Source organism: Panicum virgatum, chromosome 9N, assembly GCF_016808335.1.
Source record: "Panicum virgatum strain AP13 chromosome 9N, P.virgatum_v5, whole genome shotgun sequence".
Taxonomy (NCBI): domain Eukaryota; kingdom Viridiplantae; phylum Streptophyta; class Magnoliopsida; order Poales; family Poaceae; genus Panicum; species Panicum virgatum.
In genome coordinates this window covers 68,646,659-68,662,228 of record NC_053153.1, presented here as the reverse complement: position 1 = coordinate 68,662,228, position 15,570 = coordinate 68,646,659, and the positions used below count along the sequence as shown (strand labels likewise).

Here is a 15,570-nt window from a genome sequence, read left to right as displayed (position 1 = left end):
ATGCCAATCTACTCTTGTCCGACAGCTCCCTACGCTCTACCTCCTACTCGTACCATTTTGTTAATTAATATAACACGTTACTGTCCTGCTACAGCCTCTACAATTTCCTCATTTGCCACCACACGAGGCTTTAATCTGGGCCCAATAACCCTTCATGAGTCGATGCCGACTGGTGAGGCTACGACTTGTATACGTGCCGCAACGAAGCCTGGCCAGGCGTAGAAGTGGATAGTTCAGGGAGGGTGGCAGCTAGCGACGGGCATGATAACGCCGGCAACACAAGTGCATCACAGTTGTATAAAACCAGTAGCCAAGTAAAAGCATCCAGGTACTTTGACCTTCTTTCTCAGACATGGGGCGCAAGAGCAAAGAGCCGTAGTGAGAGCACCGAGAGGCCGAATCGGAGACACCACGCGGCGAGCCACGCTTCCAACACACACGCACGCGTGCTACTCATACCATGCGCAGGCGACCGTCGAGACATGCTGCTGCCCTGCCCGGTTGGGGAAGTGTTCGCATTAGTGCGTCACTAAAACTCGCACGCTACCTAATGATTGCGGCGTCTCCGCGGAAAAGCAAGGAAGAAAAAAAGGGCGCGACACCAACACGGCCCCAGCCCGCTCGCTCCGCTTATAGCCTGCTGCCATCCGCTCGCCGTCTCCCTCGCGCCGCTTCTCCAGTTCTCCTACTCCTACCTCCCCTCCCACTCCTGCTCGCTCGCCACCTCCCGCCCTTTTTAAACCACCACCCGCTGCCAAATTTGCTTTGCCTCCCCACCACCACCGCTTCGCTGCTGCGGTTCTATAGCTGATAAAGCTAGCTAGTTAGGCCGCGCTTAATTGGCAGGCAGGCAGGCAGCCGCGCGTCTCGGAGGAGGGAGGGAAGCGATCGACACGAGGCCGGCGGCTCTAGCTCGGCGGGTCGGCTAGCTGGGCAGCAAGTGCTGCGGTGGTTCTGGTTTAGGTTCCTCGGATCGATGGGGTCGTCGGTGGACCACGGCGGCGCCGGCGGGAGGGGCAAGAAGCAGGGGTCGCAGCTCTGGAAGAAGGCGCTGCTGCATTCCTGCCTCTGCTTCGTCATGGGCTTCTTCACCGGCTTCGCGCCGTCGTCGGTGTCCGACTGGACGTCCGCGGCGGTCTCGGCGGGCGGGGTGGGCAGCAGCCACGTCGTCCGGGCGCTGCAGACGGCCGCGGGCGGGGCCGTCAACCGGAGCCTCCTGGCGCACGGCGGTGCGGGCCTGCTCGACGCCGCGGCGGCGACCCCGCGGCCGCTGCTGGTGGTCATCACGACGACGGAGTCCACGCCCGCGGCGTCCGGGGAGCGCGCCGCGGCGCTGACGCGTATGGCGCACACGCTGCGGCTGGCGGCGCCGCCGCTGCTGTGGGTGGTGGTGGAGGCCGCCCCGGACGTGCCGGCCACGGCGCGGCTGCTGCGCGCCACGGGGCTCCTGTACCGGCACCTGACGTACAAGGACAACTTCACGGCCGCCGACGCCGCCGCGGGCAAGGAGCGGCACCACCAGCGGAACGTCGCGCTCGGCCACATCGAGCACCACCGCCTCGCCGGCGTCGTCCTCTTCGCCGGCCTCGGCGACGTCTTCGACCTCCGATTCTTCGACCAGCTCCGCCAGATCAGGTACGTCCCTGTAATGCCCTGCTGCCAACAAACAGCCACCATCCTCGCTTCGCATGGCATCGTCGCCTCCAAAGTAAAAAAAAAAAAACTCTCCATTCAACTTGCGCATATACTAAACTAAACAAAGCAAAACAATCAAAGCAAAGCGCCGATCTTTTTTGATGCGAGCAAGCAAAGCCAGGCGCACGCCGTCGCCATGCGGGCTAGCGCCCAACGCACACCAGTCATCGCTCTCTGCTAGCTGCGAGCGACTTTGTCAGGCTGTCCCGAGAGCAACAGCTCACGCACCACCACCACCCCCGGTGACCTCTGCGGCGGGGCTAGTTTAATCGGCGGCGAGAATCGCCATGCGAGGAGGGTCGCCTTCCCCATGCATCCGCCATTCAGGGGTCCTTTTTTTCTCCCCACTCCAACCTCCTTTTCCCCGGCGCCTGCGCCCTGCTTCCCAATTCAGATCTCCGGGCAGCAGCTGCTGCCACAGAGCAGCAGCGATTCGCTTTGTTTCCTCGCGTCCTTTTCATTTGTTTTCACTGCAAGTGTCACGGTACATTCCGGTCTGGTGGCGTGGGAGAGGCCCGCCCGAACGTGTCGGCGGGATGTCATGATGATTGCCACCCTTCAACTAACCGGGGGGAGGGGAGAGGGACGGGGAGGGCCCGTGCTGCTGTCCTCTTTGCAGGACCGGCGCCGAGCGGCCGGCGGAGCCCCTCCTCCGGATCCGGTAGGGCACCCCGGAAACTGAAAGAAATCGGTGGTGGCGACCGCCGGCGTGGCTGCATGCCGTTGGATGCACGGCCGTTGCATGAGCGCTCTCGCCCATTGCCCCTACCAGAAAAATCTTCCTGCTCGTGCTCGTATCAGCTCAGCTCCCGATTTCCAGTCACGTTTTCGTCTCTTTTCTTTTTAAGCTGATGTGCCGCGAGCTGCCACTGGCAGTCAGTCAGAAATGGCTCTATCGGCAGGTTGTTTAATTTTGCCGCGCGTACAGCGACCGACTGTTGTTCGGTAGCGCTGTTTTTGTTCGTGTTATCGTGTAGCTTGGGCTGTCGCAAAATTCACTCTTCCTTTTCTTTTTCTGAAAACGTGAATTCACTCCTTTTTCAAGTTTGCTTTGCTTCAAAGCGTGCCCGTACTTGTTGGTCCTTAGCTATCATTCTAACCACTCTCTCGCAATTCAGCGAGCGTGCGTCCAATCTGTACTGCGATTGCAGCCACCTGCCGCCTGACATCAACACCGCTGTCACATGATTTAATTTCCCTTTTTGATCGCAACCAATGTTACTACATCCGTCCTAAAATATAAGCATTTGTTGACTTTTGCTGATCATGTTTGACAACTCGTCTTATTCAAAAAATTTGTGAAAATATTATTGATTTTGTTATGATATGTTTTATCATCATATATATTTGAAGTATATCTTAATTGTTTTTATTTTTTCTTAAATTTTTTGAATAAGACAAATAGTTCAACATGATCAGCAAAAATTAACAAATGTTTATATTTTGGGACGGAGGTAGTAGATGGTATGGAGCGCTCGTTACACCTGGCGATTAAAGTGCTCGGCCTGATATTTTTTTAGGGCTTTAATGCTCGGCGATTAGCAGCTCAGCATCCTATCGACACGTTTGACTGCACCTCGCGGTCCTGCTTCCACATCACTGCCTCACTGGCACCGCGTGAGCATTTCTAACGGCGCTGGCTCGGTTCTTGTTTTGTGCAGCGCGTTCGGCGCGTGGCCGGTGGCGACGATGGCGCGGGGCGAGCGGAAGGTCGTGGTCCGGGGCCCCGCGTGCAGCGCGGCCGCGGTCACCGGTTGGTTCTCCCGGGACTTCGGCGGCAACGGCACGGCGGCCGCCACGACGGCGAGGCCCCCCGAGGTGGACGCCCACGGCTTCGCCTTCAACAGCTCCGTGCTCTGGGACCCCGAGCGCTGGGGCCGCTACCCGACCTCCGAGCCCGACAAGTCCCAGGTCAGTCGCTCGCCGCGATCACCCATCGCGCGCCCACAAGCCCCCGGCCCGGAAGTAGCAAGGGCTCGCCACGCCTTTCGCGGGGCGGCCGCGGCGGTGTCCGCACGCGGTGGCGTTCGCGTCGCGGGCGCCCGGTTTCTGGGGTCCGATTGAAAGAGGCGCTCCCCGCCATGAAAGCGGCGTCTCGGCTGGCAGCTAGCGCGGCGCCCATGTCCATGGCCGCCCCTGCATGTGGCACAGGTAGCTCGCGGGTAGGGGGCGAGGGTGGAGGAGGGAAAGGCCGTGTCTCGTGGCCCATCTGTCCCAACTTTCCCCGGGTCAAACGTATACGTCCCTGTCGCCGCTGGTCACAGATCACTAGCAAAGCCCTCTCGTTTCTGCGTAAAGATCATTGTTCCCATTTGATCCGAGGAGAGATTAGTTGCTGGTTTCTTCTAGCAAATGGCGTGGGTGTCGGTAGCCGGTACAGTGCAGGCGCTGCAAATCGACAAAACGGATCGAATCCGAGTATATATTTTTTCCGGTGCGTTGGGCTGATTTGGTGGAGGGAGGAGAGGGGTCCATGGCTGAGTAGGATCGGTGCAGGAGTGCAGACATGAGGAAGTCCATTGCAAGGCAACCCAGTCGGTGGCTGTGGCTTGGCTCGTTGCAGCTGTAGTACACCGGCACTTTTTTTTTAAAAAAAAACTGAGCTTCTTTTAGGTGCATTGGCCCTTCTTAGAAAAAAAAACTTAAGCCTTTTTTAGGTGTACAAATTGACTGTTCATCTTTCTTGAACCTAACCACTAAAGCACCCCGTTTGTTATGATGGTCAATCATGAGAGGTTGTTAGGGTTTCTTCCTCTGTTCATTGCTCCTTAGTCCTTTGGTATGCCAAAAAAAAAAACTCATGACTACTTGCCCTGACAAATTTCTGGTCATTTTATTGTTTTCAGGACTCGATGAAGTTCGTCCAGCAAGTGGTTCTGGAAGATTTTAGCAAGGTAAAGGGCATTCCTTCCGATTGTTCAGAGGTCATGGTATGGCATGTCGATTCGACGGCCCCTTCTTCCTCTTCTTAGCAACCATCTCTGGAGAACAACAGGAGATAGAAAGGGTGATTATAGAAGAGGTCAATGAACGAGCCGGAGGGCGGCCCCAGAGTGGTGTACATTGTACATGCATAGCTACACCATCGAGGCGCTGGTTGCCTTCATGCTGCAAAGAAGGGAAATTTTGGGTTTCTCACCAGGGGATGGATCAACCTCTGACCCCCAGTTCTCCATCATATTGTACAATTTTCCACTATTCTTTTTTCTTAAAAAAATTGTGATATATGTATAATTTCTTCTTTTCTCTTTTTTTTTCAAGAGGGTCTAGGAATACATACATAATACCCCCTTGATGTGTCTCTCAAGGCTGTAATGAAATAGAAGGCAAGCTAAAAATCCACTTAACAATGATGATAGACATTGTACTCTTTTCTCTCTTCAGAAGTTACTCCAGTGCAAGGAGTCCAATTCACAAAAGGAAAGACACCTGCGCTAACAAGCAGCTTCAGAAACACGCAAAACTATGGCCCTTCTGTTGCTGATCCCTGAAGCTACTCATTAAGAACAAGCTAGGGTTCTTGAGTACCTTTGGTTGTACAGTAGTTGGCCAATCGCCATCGTTCATAAAACTAAACTAAATCTCTGAAGATAGGAGCAAGGAGCAAGGAGATGCTGTGGAGTGGACATCTACTTTTAAAAGAAAAAAAAGGAAGCTTCAACAGTCTGCCTGCAATTAGCATGCGCTCCTGAGATGACTCCTGGCTTTCTTTTCAGCAATCACCTAGCGGTCATTATGGAACGTAGTCTTGTAGTGTTGTACGATAATCTGCAAGTTTCTCGATCAGGACATCTTTTTCCCTAGCCATCTTGTCACCGACACTGTTGCAATTTGTAGGAGCCTGTTGCCATGGCTTTCATCTACAACACCAGGCTACTGACATGTCCGGACGTGCACTTGTTCTTGAGCCTGAGGGGAACAAAAAAAAACAATAGATCATAACACCTCTGCAGCATGGAAAATGTTTCTCTCTTTTTTTATTTTTCTCTCGAGCTGTCTTCAACTGTTCGTCCTATGTTTCTGGCTGTCCTGTAATCTGAAAATCTGAAAAATTTATGCCCACGGTCAAAACGGCCACCGCTGCTGCTGTATACAAACGGAATAGTCTAATGCCTCTGCAGGTTTTGTACGGGTATGTACTTCGTTCTGTCGCTCTACGTCGACCGTTAAAGGTTTAGTGTGACCATCTCTCGGCAGACTATAACTTTATCACTGTTTGTCAATCCTGATTCAGGAGGCCCAGAAGAATTTGGTCCATTTGCACAAAGGTGATGGAGCAGCTTCTCTGACAGCAAAATCCTTAGTCATCCTTGTGTGCTGGGAAGTATAGATGGAGCGCAACGCTCGCATTTTCAACCGTACAGAAGCACCCTCTTTCATGGTGACTGCAAAAATCAAAGATGAGGCGTCGATGTGGATTATAGCTGGTGCGAAGCATCTGACACACCTCATTGGTAGAGTGTGAGTCTGCTTGTGAGCATGTTTTTTCTGCTATTGCTGTGTGCTAACTCTTGTATAGTTTTGTAGTTTTCTGGCTTTCCTTCTTATTAATATAACAGGCAATTCTCTTGCCAGTTCCGTTTCAAAAAAGAAAAAGAAAAAGAAATTAGACAATCGAACTGACGGCAGATTTAGCTGGCGTGTCTGGTATCTTTCAGATTCTATTTATGTTTGATATAGGATAACATGCCAAAAGCACACATGCCAAGTGAATATTTAATGTAAATAAGTACTCCTATTGAGCCGTCTTGGGCCGATATATGTTCGGCCTTATCGAGTGGACTTATGGGCCTCCACCGTGTGTTCGTGACTCAGCCCAGTTCTTATTAGAAGTTCAGAACGTTTCTTGGCACGACTGTACGCGGCGACCGGCGACCTCGTCTGTGTGCTGTATCTGCTGCATCCGCTCCGACCAAAATAGATCCCGGCTCCGTTTTCCATTGCTGGTGGAAATGATCTTGTTTGGTTCATTTTTAGAATAGACTAGAACGTACTTTGACCACTAATTAGAGATAAAATTGTCCATGCAACACGAGGCACGAAGGCCCGGCCCACGGCCCGTTATTTTGGCCCGGCCCAAGCCCAACACGGCCTGATAGTCCGTGGGCCCGGGCTGGCACGGCACGGGTTAGCAAGCCGTGCTTGGGCCTGACCCCAGGCACATGGGCCAACCCGGCACGGCCCGACTTCAACGGTCGGCCCGATAGGGGCCCGACCCCTCCCCCCACCCGGTAGCCCACGGCGGCCCAGCAAGGGTCCGGCGCCGCGGCCATATAAGGGCGGACCGCCCCCCGACCCCCTCCCCATTCCCAACCCTAACCCTAATCCCCTCCCAGCCGTCGCCCGTCGCTCCGCCTCTCGCTCTCCGGTTCTGGATCTCGACGTCTCTCTGGTCTTCCCCGACTCCGGTGAATTGATCTGCGGCCCTCCGCTCCGTGCTCCCCCATCCCTGAGTCCCTGATCCCTTCCTTCTCCCTCTCCTCTCGCTGTGAATATGAGTTCGTGTCCTTGTTAGTCCCTCCGCCGCCGCTCGCCGTCCTTCTAATCTGGTTGTTGTTGTGATTCGTCTTCGTGGTCATCGTCTCGGCACCGGGCTCCGGTTGCGCAGATACGCCCCTAACCCTAACTCTCTTTCCGTAACCCTAACCCTAACCCTAAGTTCTAATCTAACCCTTGTTCCTCTTCTTCCTTGCGCAGGTCGGTAGCCGATGCGTCGTCCTCTAGCTGCGGCTTAGTGCGACGCCGGCGGCCACCCGCACTGTTGAGGAACGGTGTAGGAGAAGCCACCATGGCTAAGGCTGATCGAGCTGCTAAGGTTCAGGCTAGGCTTGCTTTTAATCCTGATGGTTCTGTTCAAAACTGGGAGTACAGCCCTACTGTTGCTAGAACTGAGATGTGCCGGTTAATTGCTAGGCTTGATCTTCCTTTAGGTATTGGTGAGACACAGGCCTGGGAAGAGTACATTGTTCGTGCTCATAACCCCAGGTTTGCTAAGGTATCTAGACAGAGTACTACTAGAGACCTTGGTAAGCTTTTTAATGAACGTCGTGATATTCTTAAGAAATCTGTGTTGCCTACTGCTTCATCTATTGCATTGACTTCAGACATTTGGTCTGGTAATGCAAAAGAGGACTACATTTCTATTATTGCTCACTATGTGAATGCTGATTGGGAGTTACAGAAAAAGGTTATAGGCCTTAGATTGATTGAGGTGAAACACACTGGTGAAAATATTGCTGAAAGAATTGTTGTTGTTGTTGATGAGTTTGCTCTGACTGATAAAGTTTTCTCTATAACTCTAGACAATGCTTCATCTAATTCTAAGGCTATGAATGAATTGACACCACTGTTTGCTAGTTACTTGGGTCCCGATCCTTCACCCGAGTCTCAGGATCCAAGTAACCGTATTTATAGTCTTGTGCATCAAAGGTGTGCTTGTCATATCATTAATTTGATTGTGAAATCTGGTTTAAAACGATTGAAACCTTATTTGGAGGATTTCAGAACTACAATCAACTTCTTAAATTCCTCTTATCAAAGAATTGCTATGTTTAAAAACTACTGTGTGGCTCAAGGTGTTAGGCCTAGAAAGTTTGCATTGGATATGGATGTAAGATGGAATAGTACATACCTTATGCTTAAACACCTGCTTCCTTACAGACAAGTCTTTACTGTATTCATTAACTCCAATTATGGTTCATCATTGTTGAGTACTAATCACTGGTATGTTGCTGGTAAGATATTGGAGTTTTTGGAATTGTTTCATGACTTTACTGTTGTTCTATCTAGTGTGTACTATCCAACTAGTCCATTAATTCTGCATCATGTTCTTGAAATTGCTTCTCATATGCATGCATCTGAAAGAGATCACAATCTAAGAAATATTGTATATCCTATGATGCTTAAATTCCTTAAATATTGGCAGGACATACCACTGTTATATTCATATGCATTCATCCTTGATCCAAGAGCTAAGATGAGGGGTTTCTTTAATGTGTTGCAATTACTTGGTGAATGCATTGGCACTGATTACATGTCTTATTATGCTGATGTCAAAACTGAGTTGTATAAACTATTTAACAAATATGAGAGGAAGTTTGGTGCAGCTAGGTCTCAAAGGGCACCACAACCAGCAAGTCATACAGGTAAGAAAAAGCAGGCATGGGGCAAAATCTTTGGCGGCCGTGGTTCAGGTGTTGTTGGCCCTTCTCCTTCCCCTGTCCTTCCCCTTCATCTGGTTCTGTTTGTGAGCTGTCAGCTCACTTAGACAGTGACAATATCACTGTTTATGATGATGATTTTGATTTACTTCTCTGGTGGTGTGACCACAAGCAAACATTTCTAATTCTATCTATAATGGCAAGGGATATCATGTCTGTTCCAGTTTCCACTGTCTCCTCCGAGTCTTGTTTTAGTTTGACAGGTAGAATCATTGAAGAGCGGCGGGGGCGCTTGTTACCAGAGAACGTCGAGATGCTAGCACTGATCAAGGACTGGGAGTTGGGAGAAACAAGACAACAACATGCTGTTGACAACCCAGAGTTGGAGGAGGCCTTTGAAAATCTCTACCTTGATGAAGAAGAAGGAAGCACTGTTGGGACTTAGTGAGTGACAGAGTGAGAGTACCTTTTGTGAGACTGAGTGAATGAGTGACTTTTGTGAGACAGTGAGTGAGTGACTTTTGTGAGACAGTGAGTGAGTGTCACTTGTGCTGTCTGTGTTGGACTTGGACTATGATTTGTAAGACGCTAAGACTATGGCTTAATTAAAGAGCTGGCTGCACTCTTTTTTTCTTTGTAGGGTTTCTCACAAGGGTGAGTTTTACCTACAAAGGTTTTTAATGAGTCAGCATTGCACAAACAGCTCATATTTTATCTATATTTTCTGTCATTTGTGAATGTTGGGTACTTGTGATCTTTGCTCTGGTTCACTTCTGTAATTTTGATGTGTACTTGTGATTTTGTTCTTTGGTCTGTTTAATTTGATAAATTCTGTCATTCTGATCAGATATTTGTCATCTATATGAAATTTGAATTTGAGAATGGTGTTTTGTGTGTCACGGGCTGTGGGTCAGCACGGCCCGTTTTCTAGGGCCGGGCTTCCTGGGCTGGCACGGCCAGGAAAACAGCCCATAGTGCCGGGCCTGGGCTGACCACAAGGCACGTGGCCCAAAGAAGCACGGCACAGTAGGCTCGTAGGGCTGTGCCGGCACGACCTCTATCGGGTCGGGCCAAGCACGGGCCCGGGCCGAGTCGGGCCGGGCGGCCCGAATGGCCATCTATAATTAGGGATATCAAATAAAGATAATTTACAAAATCAATTTCGGAACTTCTGTGCTAGAAATCTTGTGCTAGAAATCTAATGAGATTTTTGACCGCGTGATTAGAAAATGATTACTGTAGTATTATTGTAGCCAATCATCAATTAAGTACTTGTCATTAGATTCATCGCGAAAAATTATAATCATTTCAAAAGAAGTTTTGCAAATAAACTTCATTGAGTACTTTATAGGGAACCTAAAAGACGCATTCTATGATGTATTCTAGAAAACCTGCTGCTGTTCCTTCACGAGATCCTCTCCTATCCCAGGGGAGGCACCTCACACTCACAGGGCCTAACTAGGTAAATAGCGCGCTTCGCCGCGCTGGTTTGGTTCTGTGCTGCCGTGCATCGTGATAGGGCGCAAGGAAAGCAGAACAGCAAAAATGATAAGCAGATGAAAGGCTGTTAGTTTTTTTTCTTCTGAAATGCTGGTATAGCTTATTTTTATAACATAGTAGGAATGATTGGTCAATATGTACAGATACAATCGACTGAGCATGGTCACTAAACAAAAGAACAAATAAAAACATTGCAGTGCAGAGCACTAATAAATCACTTCTATATAAATTTGCATACTTATTCCAAGGACGCTCAGATAGTAAATTTATATATTTTTAGCATTGTCACTGCTCTTCCAGTCAAAAGATGAGCCAATACAGAATTGTCAAGAAGCATCATAAAGATGACTAACAAATTATAATCACCATATGCATTATTACTATGAATAATTCGTAATAGTTTTAAGGAGGCCTCTGATGTCACAACTCTCCATGATAAGGCTCTGCAATATTGAAAATATCGAAGGACTCATGATTAAACCCCTCCTACTACTTGTTTTTTCAAGTTAGAGATGAGAAATTTGCAAGATGAAGTAACAGTAGGAAAAAGGCTAGAGAAATGTTTTCTCTTTCCATGTAAGGCAGCTCGGTAGTGCTTTAAAAGCAACCTTAGGACAATCATGGGCCCTCATCCATGTGAATGCTTCAATGTAGATAAATATTCACCTGAATATTGGGAGCGACAATGCAAGTTCCAATATTAATTGTATACCATGTAAAGAAAAAACTGTAGATAAAATATCTACTTGCTATTTGCCAAGACAGAGCTGAATAGCCAGTCATTACATTTTGATGAACATATTCGTGTCCACTTACCTTTTTCCCATTGTTCATAGTTGGGCTTCAACTAATCTGACAATATGAACACATTCCACTTAAAGCACACCCATTACAACTTGTTTTAGCCTTAACCTACAACGCAATAACAAACAAATCATGGGTAAATGATACATAATAACGCCATAGTTACAGGCATAGAAGTGAAACATACAAACTAAACCTTCACGGGTCATCAGTTATGCCAGCACAAGGGGGAAGAAATCGGAGTTACTAACCAAGCTGCTAGCGGAATCTTGCAAACAATCCCTCCGAAGATGCAGCTAGCTATTTGAACGAAGCCACCCTTGGTCACCAAATGGAAGAACCAACACAGCGCAAGTTAATGAAAAGTTCAGTTGAAAAAAGAAACAGATTCAATTACAAAACCTGCTGTCAAAGTTACTATTCTGTCTAATAATTCTACACCATTAAAGTATTAAAAGTTATCTCTCATTTAGGAAACGGGGGACAAAAGTCAATGTTAATTATTGTTTGGTGCGGAGGCATGGAGAAAAATAGATTAGGAAACTACATCTTGATAGCTTGTTCATTGAAATTAGTTTGGCTCATCATCACCAATAAAGTACAGCTGACTACTATTCTAAAAGTATCAAGTTGTATCAACCTGTACTTTGTGAAATGGAGGGAAGCAATAAAAAGATATTTTGGAGATAAAGAAGCATGGCAATTTAAATTTAAACCTGCAACACAGTTAAGAGTTCAGTTGAGATAACATTCATCTAGTGAGACTGTCATCATAGTAACAAAATCAGGTAGGGTTCTTCTCGCCAAAAAAGAAATTAGGTAGGGTGATTAAGTGCAAACATTAAAACTTGTCTGCACAAACCTTGAAAGTAAACATCGACAAATAACCAACCACTACTAATCTGGTGAAGTGAAGCTAGTATAGATAAGATGTATTAAGTGTGAACCAGGTTGCCAATGAATAAAAAAAATGATTTTGTTTGCTGACAATGCATTTCATAACAGTTTGGGGGCATGGAGACAAATAGATTAGGAAGCTACTAATTAGTTTGGGGTTTAGCTCACCGCCACCACTGAACTGCATCAGACTACTACTCAAACATTTTGAGTAATGCAAGTTTAAGGCTTAGAAAGGCAAACCGAGGCATAATTGTTAAATTGAAGAACGCCCAGGTGTGGAAGCGGGTAGGAATCACTTAGGAGATTATTGATTGGCTGGCGTAGCACCAGTAGTTCAACCTAAAGGAAGCACAGTTGGCAATTAACAACTGAAATGTTACCTCTCTGACTGGAACATGCATTCAATTAGAGTTCAATTTTGAGCCGAACACAGAACAAAGATTGCAAGATGCAAGGAGTATCAGGCTCCTACGATTCATTCGTGATGAGGTGCCCCAATACCAGCAGGTGAGCTCCAGATCTGGGATCTCAGAAACAATAAAGGAATGGGGAATAGGATCTCACCACAAAGGAAGCAAGATGACCTGCGGGACAGGCCGGAGCTGCGTGCAGCAACACGAAGCATGAGGCAAAAAGAAAAAAAAGTGCGAGGGAAGCTGAATCAGCTGCGGATCTGGAGAGGGGTGTAGGAACGGCGACGAACTGAGCAGGGAATGAACTAACCTGAGAAGAAGAGGGTGTGGGGCTGTAGGTCGGCCATGGCGGCAGGGAAATCTCGACTTCGGCGCGGCACAGGAGCCGCACCCGCCCCGCCCTGTGCTGGCGGCCTCCGGCCGCGGCCACGGCCGGTCGACCCCATCGGCCTGACCCCCCTCCAACGATGCCGAGGCTTCTCCCCAACCCCTCCACCGCTTCCGCGCATGAGGAACGAAAACGAAAAACGTGGGGAGCGCACCTGCAGGAGGGTGGTTGCGGTCTTCTCGGACGGCCGGTGCACGTCACCGGCGTTCCCGCCACCCGTGCCTCTGCCTGGATGTCGCCTCCGTCCGTCTTCGTCCAGCCGCCGTTCGCGCTGACGCCTCGACAGCACCGCCACCGTCGACGCCGCCTCTTCGACACCAGCGTATGGATCCGCCGCCCGCTCCATGTCGCCGCCCGGATCTGCCGGCTGCTACACCGCCTCGACGCCGCCGCCCGCGATCCACCTCGACGCCGCTGGATCGGATCCGCCGCCCATTGCTTCGCCTCGACGTCGCCAGCCTAGATAGACGGACGATGTCGCCGGAGGGCGGAGCGGACCAGATCCGTCACCAGCACGCCGCCGGTCGGACGGGCAGAGTGGACGACGGGGGTCGGAGGGGCGGCGATGGCGGGGGTCGAGACGTGGGGAGCCCACGAGGGGGCAGCGGCCAAGGACGGCGACCGACGACGGTGGAGGAGGGCGAGAGGCAAAGGGCGGCGACCGGCGGTGGGGGCGGAGGGCAACAGGGCGGCGGAAAGGGAAGGAACCGCAGCGCGATAGAGGAGCGGACTGTGGAGGAGAGCCAAGCGGACCCGGTGGGCCCCACAGGAAGGGAAGGCGGTGCGGCACCTCAGCGCAGGCGGGGCCTGGGAATCGATGGCCCGCGTCGGTTTGCCCCTCCCGTGCACGTGTCGACCGCGGGGGGTTGGAGCGCTGAGAAGCCTCCCTCTCCAGGGTGTATAGTAGAGTACGAGGACTGACTTTCCTCTCGTCTGCACGCGTGATGCGAAGCACAGTGTGTGAATCTTAGACTCCCGACGGCAGTGAAACGAGCTGAATAAGTGTGTGAACTTGAGACTTCGTGCGCTGAAGCTAGCTGAACCAGATCAGAGCCGTAAATAGTGAATCCAAGGGACTGTATTTTTCAGGACGACGTGGACACCACGAGAGCTCGCCGAGCCCAGCTGCTCTAATATAATGCTACCAGCTACCGAGCGAGCAGAGTCGCAGGGGCATATTCCCCTCCGTCAGCTACAGCTCACAGCCACAACGAATCAATCGGGAACTCATGCTCATGCACCTTTTTTTTTTGAGGCCGGAGGCCCGGAGCTGTTTTTTCTTTTTCTTTGAAAAGAAAAATTAGCTTGAGTTGTTGTCGACTAGACAACGCTAGTGTCTTTAACATACATACATTTAAAAAAATTAGGTGTGCCATATATGTCATTAAAATATTGGATGAGTCATCTATGCCATCGCACAAATTTTTTCTGACATGTGTGCCATTACATCTATATTCCATTAGAACTTAAAAGAGTTAGAGCCCTTATTAGGTGGGACCCACCAATCCAAATGACAATTGTGCCCCTGGGTGTGCTCCTACGGGCTACGGCCCGTGCGCGCGCCGCCAGCCGTGTGCCGGTTGCCGCCACCGGCAGGGCGCCACGCCCCTCCTTCGCCTCTCCCCTGCTCGCCGTGCCGCTCCGCCCTCCGCGCCGCCGCCCTCTCACTGCACTGCCGACTCGCTTGCTCGCCGTGCCCGCCACACCCCCCACGCCGGCGGAGCAAGGGAGGGCCGCGCCGCGCCTTGCCGCCCGCGCCATGCCCGCCGCCAGGGAAGGTCGTGCCCGCCGCGCCGCCGCTGGCCGCGCCCGCCGCGCACGCCATGCTGCTCCGGCATGGACGAGGGCGAGGAGAGCGCGCACGCGCTCGCCTGGTGCCTCGCCAACGTCGTCTCCCCGGCGGGCGGCGACACGCTCGTGCTCGTGCACGCGCGCCGCCCGCCCCCCGTCTACGCCGCCATGGACAGCGCAGGTATGGCTGCCGCATCGGTCGCTAGGTTCCTTCGCTCAGATCGACGATCGATGACGGCCTTGCTTCTGAGCTCACCGGCGGTTTCGAATCGACTGCTCGATCTGCAGGGTACATGATGACCTCGGACGTGCTGGCGAGCGTGGAGCGGCACGCCAGCGCCGTCTCGGCGGCGGCCGTCGACAAGGCCAGGCGCCTCTGCGCCGGGCACCCGCACGTGGCGGTGGAGACGCTGGTGGAGAGCGGGGACCCGCGGGACGTGATCTGCGACGCCGCCGACAAGGTGGGCGCCGACCTGCTCGTCATGGGCAGCCATGGATACGCTTCATCCGGAATTTTTTAGTAGTATGTATCCATATAATTTTTTAGTAGTATGTATGACACACCCAACTTTTTAATAGCATGTATGTGAAGGACTCACAACACTATACTGCCTAGTACCTTCCCTGCTATACTGCTATAGTAGTACTACCACTACCATTGCTCCATCGTCCTCCACGTTGAAATGGAATGCAGGAATAGCTCCAGCCTAGCTTACCTTCCCCTGATTTTAGTTAGCAAAAAATCTTGGGTAAAATTTTTGGCAACGTTTACAATACTTATTTAGAAGTATTAAATATAGACTAATTATAAAACTAAGAGTTAAATACACCAGCGGCCCTCGAACTTGTCCTCAGGTGCCACTTAGGTCCACGAACTCGCAAAATCGAAATCTGGCAACATGAACTTGTTAAGTTGTGC

The 15,570-nt window shown here is 50.6% G+C and overlaps 3 protein-coding genes across 7 annotated transcripts; 2 read left to right on the top strand and 1 right to left on the bottom strand.

Annotated features, from left to right (window-relative positions):
• The first annotated feature begins 649 nt into the window (after positions 1 to 649).
• Positions 650 to 5,065, top strand: LOC120691227 (probable glucuronosyltransferase Os03g0287800). Its single transcript, XM_039974251.1, has 3 exons — positions 650 to 1,635; positions 3,357 to 3,606; positions 4,542 to 5,065. Exons 1-3 carry the CDS (start codon positions 977 to 979, stop codon positions 4,665 to 4,667), a joined length of 1,035 nt encoding a protein of 344 aa, XP_039830185.1. The 5' UTR covers positions 650 to 976; the 3' UTR covers positions 4,668 to 5,065.
• A 5,629-nt stretch (positions 5,066 to 10,694) lies between these two features.
• On the bottom strand, positions 10,695 to 13,616 carry LOC120691439. 5 transcript variants are annotated; one of them, XM_039974509.1, is made up of 6 exons: positions 12,783 to 13,616; positions 12,624 to 12,661; positions 12,300 to 12,398; positions 11,411 to 11,478; positions 11,172 to 11,267; positions 10,695 to 11,021 (listed from the first exon to the last, which is right to left on the bottom strand). In XM_039974509.1, exons 1-5 carry the CDS (start codon positions 13,204 to 13,206, stop codon positions 11,231 to 11,233), a joined length of 666 nt encoding a protein of 221 aa, XP_039830443.1. In that variant the 5' UTR covers positions 13,207 to 13,616; the 3' UTR covers positions 10,695 to 11,021; positions 11,172 to 11,230. The 5 variants fall into 5 exon arrangements, 1 of the variants encoding a protein (XP_039830443.1); XR_005682228.1 differs by lacking the exon at positions 12,624 to 12,661 and having other exon boundaries at positions 13,015 to 13,606; XR_005682225.1 differs by lacking the exon at positions 12,624 to 12,661 and having other exon boundaries at positions 11,411 to 12,398; positions 13,015 to 13,571.
• Positions 13,617 to 14,662: 1,046 nt separating this feature from the next.
• On the top strand, positions 14,663 to 15,203 carry LOC120687686. Its single transcript, XM_039969716.1, has 2 exons — positions 14,663 to 14,832; positions 14,940 to 15,203. The coding sequence occupies exons 1-2, from the start codon at positions 14,697 to 14,699 to the stop codon at positions 15,170 to 15,172; spliced, it is 369 nt and encodes a 122-aa protein (XP_039825650.1). The 5' UTR covers positions 14,663 to 14,696; the 3' UTR covers positions 15,173 to 15,203.
• Positions 15,204 to 15,570: the final 367 nt, after the last annotated feature.

What these genes read in the sequence shown, in the direction of transcription:
- LOC120691227 (XM_039974251.1), top strand. Translation starts at nt 977, where the DNA reads ATGGGGTCGTCGGTGGACCACGGCGGCGCCGGCGGGAGGGGCAAGAAG. An exon ending in GACCAGCTCCGCCAGATCAG is followed by an intron (nt 1,636 to 3,356) that starts GTACGTCCCTGT and finishes TGTTTTGTGCAG; the next exon opens with CGCGTTCGGCGCGTGGCCGG. An exon ending in CCGAGCCCGACAAGTCCCAG is followed by an intron (nt 3,607 to 4,541) that starts GTCAGTCGCTCG and finishes TATTGTTTTCAG; the next exon opens with GACTCGATGAAGTTCGTCCA.
- LOC120691439 (XM_039974509.1), bottom strand. Translation starts at nt 13,206, where the DNA reads ATGGAGCGGGCGGCGGATCCATACGCTGGTGTCGAAGAGGCGGCGTCG. An exon ending in CCACACCCTCTTCTTCTCAG is followed by an intron (nt 12,662 to 12,782) that starts GTTAGTTCATTC and finishes TGCTGCACGCAG; the next exon opens with CTCCGGCCTGTCCCGCAGGT. An exon ending in AATTTAACAATTATGCCTCG is followed by an intron (nt 11,479 to 12,299) that starts GTTTGCCTTTCT and finishes TTGGTGACCAAG; the next exon opens with GGTGGCTTCGTTCAAATAGC.
- LOC120687686 (XM_039969716.1), top strand. Translation starts at nt 14,697, where the DNA reads ATGGACGAGGGCGAGGAGAGCGCGCACGCGCTCGCCTGGTGCCTCGCC. An exon ending in CGCCGCCATGGACAGCGCAG is followed by an intron (nt 14,833 to 14,939) that starts GTATGGCTGCCG and finishes CTCGATCTGCAG; the next exon opens with GGTACATGATGACCTCGGAC.